This window comes from Vigna unguiculata, chromosome 3, assembly GCF_004118075.2.
Source record: "Vigna unguiculata cultivar IT97K-499-35 chromosome 3, ASM411807v1, whole genome shotgun sequence".
Taxonomy (NCBI): Eukaryota; Viridiplantae; Streptophyta; class Magnoliopsida; order Fabales; family Fabaceae; genus Vigna; species Vigna unguiculata.
The window spans coordinates 46,179,050-46,188,240 of NC_040281.1; the positions used below are offsets into that span (position 1 = coordinate 46,179,050).

The 9,191-nt window shown below is 31.4% G+C and overlaps 1 protein-coding gene across 1 annotated transcript; it reads left to right on the forward strand.

Moving 5' to 3' along the window:
* The first annotated feature begins 4,381 nt into the window (after positions 1-4,381).
* On the forward strand, positions 4,382-5,845 carry LOC114178729 (transcription factor MYB44-like). Its single transcript, XM_028064786.1, has one exon. The coding sequence runs from the start codon at positions 4,411-4,413 to the stop codon at positions 5,359-5,361; it is 951 nt and encodes a 316-aa protein (XP_027920587.1). The 5' UTR covers positions 4,382-4,410; the 3' UTR covers positions 5,362-5,845.
* Positions 5,846-9,191: the final 3,346 nt, after the last annotated feature.

Below are 9,191 nucleotides of genomic sequence, written 5' to 3' on the forward strand. Positions count from 1 at the left end.
AAAAGTTTAAATATGTTTTTATTCCTTAATTTTAGTGAAAATTAGAATTAGTCTCTCGTCGAAATTTTGAACTAATTTATTCTTCATCTTTAAAATCTAGGTGAATTTAGTTATTTTAACAAAATTTTGAATTCTACTAAATTTATTTGCCGTTTTAGATGCGTTTCTAGCTAACATTGAAACAAATATGAGTTAAACGATATAAACAACTCAAATACTATCATGAAACGTGTTTAAAATATCAAATAAACTTTAAAAAAATGTAGTTAAAAGGACTAAATACACATATTTCTAAAGTTTGGAAACTAAAATTAGTGAACTATTTCTAATTTGTACCGAAAGTTAAAAGAGCAAAAATATATTTAATGCAACTAAAAATAATATACAAATTTAAGAATTTAATTAGAGAAAGTTTAGAAAACTTAAATATTAGTTAGATGAAAGACCTATGAAGTAATTTAGCCGATACCTAACTGGTAAAATAAAAATAATTTAACATTTTTTTAAGAGTGAAAGCAACATATATATCATTACTTAATTAATAAGACATTCATTTAGTAAACTTTCAATAAATATTACAAGAAAAAGATATGAATGAGATAAAATAGATATATTTTTTTCCTATTATCATGTTCTTAAGAAGATTTTTCAAATAGTTCTTCATTTGTTTTTTCTGAAAGCATGTCTTTTTATTCTCTTTGCCTTAAAATTAACTTTTGATAAATTAATTAAAATATAAATATTTAATATAAAATTAAAATACACTAAATATATTTTTTAATATTAAAAAATATTTATAATACATTTTCATTAAAAAAATGATTTATTTACTTATCTATAAAAGTAGTATAATATTGTTTCCAACTTCTTGTATTTACGTAGATATGATAGACATTGGGAGAACATTTTTTCCCCTTCTGTATTTAGTTCCTATACTTGCATTTAAACAAGAGAATTATAAAACAAAGTTGTCTATATAGTTAGAAAATGAATAATACTTCTAATTTCTGTGATAAAAAGAAAGTATATATTTTTCATTTAAATAAATAAAAAAGTATAGAAAAGGAAGTATGAAATAGATGAATGAGGAACATTGAGGATGCATCACGTGATGCGAGAGAGAAGGGATGAAATGAAATTATTCAGCTTCCGTACCTCATCATCGTCCGGTATTAGACCGTTTTGTTTTCCACTAAAACCAAGACACCCATGAATGGACAGCACATAGCCAGATTCAACGGTTTTAGACTTCACTCGTTTTATTAAAATGCACCGCCACCGGGGTACCTTTGTAATTTACCACTGAACCTTCAGTTTTTCTGCCTCTTCCAGGGGAGCAAAAGCCACGTGTGTCTACTTTGCACGCAACGTCTACTCACGTGATCAACCCACTTCCTCACGTGATGTTTTGCAGATATTTTTTTAGTTAATGACCACATTTTTTTAACAATTTAAAATTAAAAGAAAACACCATTTATTTGTTTTTACATTAAAAAATATCACCATTTTATAATGTAAAAGGAATGAATAAAAAATATTGAATATACAGTATTTTAAGAACTGTGAAAAAAATCGAAGTAGATTTTTTTCTGAATTATAATAATAAATTAATATGACTTTAATAGTTATTTAATTGAATTTTATAAAACTATATTGAATAATTTGAAATTGTACAAAGTAAAAGACATTAAATTTATTAGTCAAAGTCCCTCCTTTCTTCTAGAAGAGAAAAAGCGAGAAAATGTAAGAAGTACATAAATATAGAAATAACTTGTTAAGGAAAAAAAATGTAAATAAAAAAAATTTACACATTATATTTTTAGTATAAAATATCTGTATTTATATGTAACCAATTACGTTAAAAGGTATTTGTTAAGTTGTAATTTAAGAAAATATTATAAAATTTTAATATCATTGGATATATTATTGATAATTATGAACAATATAATTGAAAAAATCATAACCAATACTAGATAGTTATTTTTATTATTATATTAAATTGTAAAAATAATAAATTAAAAAAAGTTCATAATAAATAGTCTACTTGAATTTATTTATTTATTTTATTTACGTTATTTAATTTAATTTTGTTTATTTTGTTTATTTTTTATGTTTTAATTTAGACAAAGAAAAAAATTAAATTAATTATTTAAGTATAATTTTATTTAGTGGTTAGTAAATTTAACCATTTATAAACTGATCTAACAGAATTCTTTAATTAATTTTTAGTTTCCTAATTTTCCAAATTGTGAACACAAAATATGAGGGGCTTAACTGTACTTTGAAGCTTAATAAGCAGGTGTTAGTTAATAAGAAGAGTGTTTAGAATTTATATGGTTGAAAAGGTGAATCAGACTGTCCTTGCTCTTAATAATTATATTACAGCTGTCTAGGCCCAACGGTTTGGATAGTGTAAAAGTACAACTCTCCGTATTTTTCTTGTTTTGGGAAATGCTACGCCAGCCAAAAACTTCTTTTTGAAAGCCCTCTCATCAACCATTACTTTCCTCACCCTTTCCCTTCACTCACTCCATACAGCTGCCAAATACCATTTCAAAAATTATGCTTACTGTAGTAATTATTCACATCACTTTCATTTTGCTGTCCACTACTCACTATAACCTAAATATCTATTTATTAAAAAACATTTCAGAGACAGCAAACACATATTCTACTAATCCTGAGTTTTGAGATCAAACTCTAACAACAGACATATTGTTAAACAGGCTTATAAACAATCGTGTATTATTAAAGACATTTGTTTAAAGAATTATGTCAGAATGTCTACACGGTATCCAGATTTAGAAGGACATTAGAATATGGTATAGGAGAATTAAAAAAAGGGAGGGTATAGTGTAATGAACAGAAATGTGGTATTTTGATAAAGATAAAGAAGGTGGAAAATAATAAATATTTATAGTGCATGGAGACAGGGGCAGTGGGTAGGAGGTACAAGTAACAGAAAGGGGTTGGATACGGATCTGTTGGATCATATCTTTGGCATTTGAATAGTGAGTACCATACCCCCATCCTACCCGACAACTTTCTCTCTCGCCCTTTCCCTATACCTTGCTTTAATTATACATCCCCTAATCCCCACTTTCTGCTTATTAATTCATTGTTAACATATTTAATATTTTATTTTTTATCTAACTGACAAAACACATGAGGGATTAACTGTAAATAATTCCGGATTATTATTGACGAGGAAGATGAGAGGAAGTGACCGACAGGTGTATGTGGAGGAAGACGATAGAGGCAGGTAAAGAATACAGGCTGGACTGACAGGAAAGCAGTAATGATTCGCGTTCCGATTCGGCGATCGATCTTGTCGTTTTCTGCCACCTCATCCTGCTATGGGCCCTTCCCCTATTTTTTTTCCTACGAAAAGGACCAAACTTGAAAAAAAAAAATATCCCACACGAAATGCTCTACAGCCTGGAATAGTCCTCAGTCAAACTCAAGCAAGCAAGGAACCTCAGCCATCATCACCCAACCGTTATCATCGTTATCTCTCTTTTTTCCTCTTTTCCGTTTCTTCTTCTATCTTTTCCTTTTTATAAAAAATATTTCCATTTTCTTATTATTTTAACTTTCAGATTTCTGGTTCTCGGCGTTTTCTTTGTCCACATTAATTAACTTCCACAACTGTTCTATTCTATTCACGTCCACATCCGCCTAGCTCCCAAACACCTCAGACACGTTTCTTTTTTCCTAAACTCACCTCTCCTATTTTTTAATGTCTTTCTGGTACTTTCTTTTCATGATTTAAGTTTAAACTTTACATTAAATATTAACACATTAACTGAAACCACAGTTTAATTTAATAAACAAAAAACCTGTCAAAATAACACTGATATTTAAAAATTCGTTCTATTCTTCTTTAATGAGATAACACTGGTACAGGAAAAAAAGAGGAAGTCAAAAGTGAGTTTCAAAATTGGAGGCTATAATTGAGTGGAGCGTTGCCTGTGCAGTGGACGCGCTGTTCTGCATGAAGAGGCTTTATGCTGAGGAGGAGAGTAGTTAAAAATTACTAAAAACAAAAAACAAAATATTTTCAATTTTGAATGTATTATTATTTTTGTTAATTTTTACGGCTGGAGAAGATGTGCAGGATCCATAGTATTTACATAATATTTTCAGTTAAATAAATAAAAAGGGGAATTTGAAAGGATAAATGAGTAGGGGAAGAAGAGATGACTTGTGTAAAGGGAACAATCTAAGAAACGACGCGTGTCCAATTACAGCTGTATCCCAACTCCAGAGGCAACCGCTTCCCAGGAAAAACCGGTACCACGAACAATACAACCGACGCTGAAACCCGTAAAAGTGGAACCCCCTAAACCGGTTGCCCCACACCCCATCTCTCACAGATATAAGAAAACGCAAGCATGCTCTAACGACCCAATGCTCCACCACAATAACTCAACCAGAGAAACCCTTCCTCATTCCCTTCATCAAGCAAAGCAACAGCATAGTAATATCATGATGGCCGTAAGCCGAAAGGACATGGACCGGATCAAGGGTCCATGGAGCCCGGAAGAGGACGAAGCCCTGCAGAAGCTGGTGGAGAGGCACGGGCCCAGAAACTGGTCGCTCATCAGCCGCTCAATCCCGGGCCGCTCTGGGAAATCGTGCAGGCTCCGATGGTGCAACCAGCTGTCACCCCAGGTCGAGCACCGGGCTTTCACACCCGAGGAAGACGACACGATTATCCGCGCTCACGCCCGCTTCGGTAACAAGTGGGCCACCATAGCCCGCCTTCTCTCGGGCCGCACCGATAACGCCATCAAAAACCACTGGAACTCAACGCTAAAGCGCAAGTGCTCATCCATCATGATGGCCGAAGATCCCGCCGCTGCCGCTGCCGGTTTCAGCCCGCAGCCACTCAAACGCTCCGTTAGCGCCGGCGCTGCGCTGCCCCCAGGAAGCCCATCTGGATCCGATGTGAGCGAGACCAGCGCCCCTGGCGTAGTCTCCCCATCGCACGTGTTCCGGCCCGTGCCGGTTCGACCCGTGGTCGAAACGGCGTCGTCGTGCGACGACGGTCCTACCACTTCGCTGTCACTGTCTCTCCCCGGCGTGGAGTCATCGGAAGCCTCGAATCGGGCGACGGCGATGCAAGCTAATCCCTTCACCATAGCACCGGTGAGCACCGTAGCGACTCCGGCGGCGGAGGTTGGAATGGGAGCTTTGAATTTGAGTGCGGAGTTTATGGCGGTGATGCACGAGATGATAAAGAAGGAGGTTCGGAGTTACATGGAGCAGCAGCAGCAGAGTGCGATGTGTTTTCAGGGTGTGGACGGTTTTAGGAACGTGTCGGTGAAGCGAATTGGGATTAGCAGGGTTGATTCCTAATTATGACGTAATTAGTGTTGAGAAAAGGAGGTTTATGAGTTATGATGAAGCATAAAAAGGAAGCTGTTTTCCTTTTTATTTTAGGGAATAATATTGGTTAGTGTACAGTTGGAAGAGAAGAGAGGAAGACAAAAGTAGCATGGAACGATGAAAAATTGAAATTTCATGGCAAATCTGAAATTTCTTTGAACCTCTTGTGCTTCAGGTTTTGTTTCGAAAAAGATAAAACAAGCGCCAGAGAGAGGGGTAGGATTTTAAAATCAATGAAATATCCTCAAATTTTCAATATTAAGTTCAATTTATTTTGTTATTTGCTGAAGCATGATGTAAATATTTGTTTTGGTTGAAACCCAAAATTAGCAAATAGCGTTTCACGCTCACCAACTAGAACAGAAAGGAAACCGGTACTTAGTTTGAAAGTAGTTTTTGTCTGTTATCCTTTTATATATCTCAAAATTTGTTAGTTAATCAGTTTACTATATAATCAGTTTATCTATCATTATTTTGTTTTCCTTCTTATTCCAACCTCATTTGACTTCATGTAATGAAGCCATTATAATTTAGGTTTTAATTGAATTATCATTTTTCAATTTTTTAATATTATTTTCTATAAATGATAAAAGATGTCATGATAATAATAACAATGCGTTTATACCTTGTTACTGAATAACTAGCACATAGTAAAATTCTACACGGTAATTGTATTAATTTTTATATTATTATAACTTATTTAAATTTTGGAAATAAAATTTAGTAATAATGACATAAACCATCATTATAATATATTAATAATTTTAATTTTTAGTTTATCTTGTTTACCTAGTTATGAATGCATTTGCCCCCGTTTTATATAAAAACGATTTGAAGTTTTAATTCTCTTTTAGAAAAATAAATTATACCCATTCTAAGGTTTGTTTTAATACATGCAATTAGTTAATAGATCATATGATCGTTATTATTGGTGAAATGTTTTTCAAATTTTCTTCAGCTGCCCTTTTACTTGAACATGTTCCTATGGTTTAATAGACCATGTTACTGTGGTTTTTCTTTCTGCACTGCCATAGAAGTGGCAAAATGATCATTTTGTTCTCAATGAAAAGTTTAAAACTTAAATTATTTCTCAATTTGAATAATAAAATTAAGTTGAAATGATTTATGGATTATGTAATCTAATACCTTTTCAGATTACACGATCTTTAATGTATTAAAAAACTAATATATTTCGGATTCAAAATCAAAAATATATTTTTGAATTCATAATTATATTTCCAATTATTTAACTTCAAATAAATTTTAAATATTTGTATATTTTAGATTATACAATTTATAATATATTTTTGAATTTAAAAATACACTTAGATTATACTATTTGAAATATATATATTTTTAAATATATTTTAACTTGTGTAATCTAAAACATATATTTTGAAATTATATAATTTAAAAATATTTTAAAAAAATACATTACGAATTATACAATTTATAATATATTTTTGTATTGAATTCAGTTCACAATGTAAAAATTTGTAGCATAAATGGATTTCGGGCTTTTCCTCCATTCAAACCCCCACTTCTTCCATTTTCACCTCATCTCTTTCCTCCATTCAACCCATACATTTCCTCTGTCACCTGCGTCCTCCTACTTTAACCAAGCATGCATCACACCTTTGTCCAGTTCATCTACGTCGCAGGTCACTTTGTTGTCCCTACCACCATCAGGCATCCCGACGTTGTCATTCTACCACCCGTCTTTTGATAAGGGTACAACTGGAATTTTAAAGATTATGAAGGTACAGGAAAAAAACATGGAGGCGCAAGAAGCAAGCTCTGGTTTTGATACAATGGTTTTGATTAGGGGTGGCAATATGAGCTTGACTTGCCAAAAAAATGTGGAGCGGTCAGGACATTGATCCTGCTGCTCCACAGAAGTTCAGTCTGTAGAAGCCTGCAGTTTGTGCGAGTTGGCATGCAGCCCGCTAGCCCGTAGAAAAAAACCTGCATTTGTGTATATTAGTTACTTTTCTTCTGGACTTCTGCATAAATGCTCCATATTCTTGTATGATTGGAAACGACAAGTATTATGTATAATACATCATATATGTTAAAGTATAAATATGAATATGATGAAAATGTTGAATTATTAATTTATCATCAACTTTTCAAAGTCTTTGCTTAATTTTGTGAACTTGTTAAAATTTCCCAATTTGTTGAACATTGAAAGCTTTATCATAAGATTTTTTTTCTTCAGAAAAGGTAGGCTAGCCCACGGGCCTACACTTATGCGGGATGGGCCAAAATTTTCAGCCACATTTTGTGGGCCAAGTGCAGGCCGAGCAGGCCTGTATTGTCATCCCTAGTCTCGATCTTTAGATAGGTATAAGAGATTGATAATATTTAGGTCTAAGGTCATTGCTTCCTGCACTCCATATATTTTATTTTTGTTCTTTGTGTGATTTCATTCAAATAATGTAATATTTTTTGTTAATGTATAAAAAAAAGAGATTTCATTAGAATTTAAAGAATGAGAGTAAAGAGACATTTAAAATATTTTTAAATTTGAATATCTGTTTTCTTTTTGAAATCTCTTAAAAATATTTTAAATTTTATCAACTTTGTTTTATTAATGTTTACAAGTTTAATAAATGTTTTGGTTTTCATGAAATTTTATTTGGTACTCTAATTTAAAATGTATACAATTATAATTTTTTCCTAAGTATTTGATATTTGGAGAAACGATAATACGTTCATTTGATATTAAAATATTTGATAATATTATGTTTCATTTGTAAGATTTTATTATAATTTTATAAAAAAATAAATAATTAATATTAAAGCAGTAATAAAACAAGTATGGATATAAACACAAGTAGAGGAGTATACCCATTACTCGTTAGGTTGAGAATGAGACAAAAATTTCATATCCATTGGATATGAGGAGTATGATGAGTTTGTTTCTTGAAAATGAATATGAGATAACAAAACTTGTCAACTCCTATCATTGTTATAAGTTATTAGAGAATTCACTTTCTAGTCTTTGTTCTCTTGATTATCATAATGTTGTATTTTTATATAATTTTATTATATAAAATTATTATTTTCTTTTTTGTTATTATTATGAATTAACATTAATCAATAAATTATATTATTTGTTACTGTCAACTATATTACACAATTGTTATTAATTTTATGGATAATGTAATTATTGAGTTTCTAATGAATGATCCATGATGGATTGGATTGATAAATGATCGATTTGTGATATTATTCCATGACCTGTTGAGAGGTCTATGGTCTCTACTGGTAAATATATAAAACTCATATCCCATCATTAATCAATCTTAAGACAGAAAAATAAGACATATGATAGTACTCTTTGTTTTGGACATGCATACCAGAAGGAGAGTAGTATCGTCTCACATTTAAACAATTTCTTACACATAAAAAATTTTTAATGTTTCGATTGATTCTATTTTTAAGATCAAGTATCACTCTTCCATCTATATTGTTCCTAATTACTGATCAGATACGCTTCCACATTTTATCTAATTACTGATCAAATATGCTTCTGCATTATATTATTGATATTAGGAACTGTTCTTAATATCATTAAGAATAATTTATTATATCGATAGTTTGATATTTTTTATGATATATTTAAAGTGCACGACCTAATACATAATTCCTCCATTCTTCCCATAATATTAAAATGTTTATTTTAACTTCAAATTTGTTGCATTGTTTTAAGGAGTGAGATAATTTATTTAATTTTTTGTTACAATTTTGTTATTAATTTTTCTTTTTAAATTAAATGGATTAACTAATTTAATTCA

What these genes read in the sequence shown, in the direction of transcription:
- LOC114178729 (XM_028064786.1), top strand. Translation starts at nt 4,411, where the DNA reads ATGCTCCACCACAATAACTCAACCAGAGAAACCCTTCCTCATTCCCTT.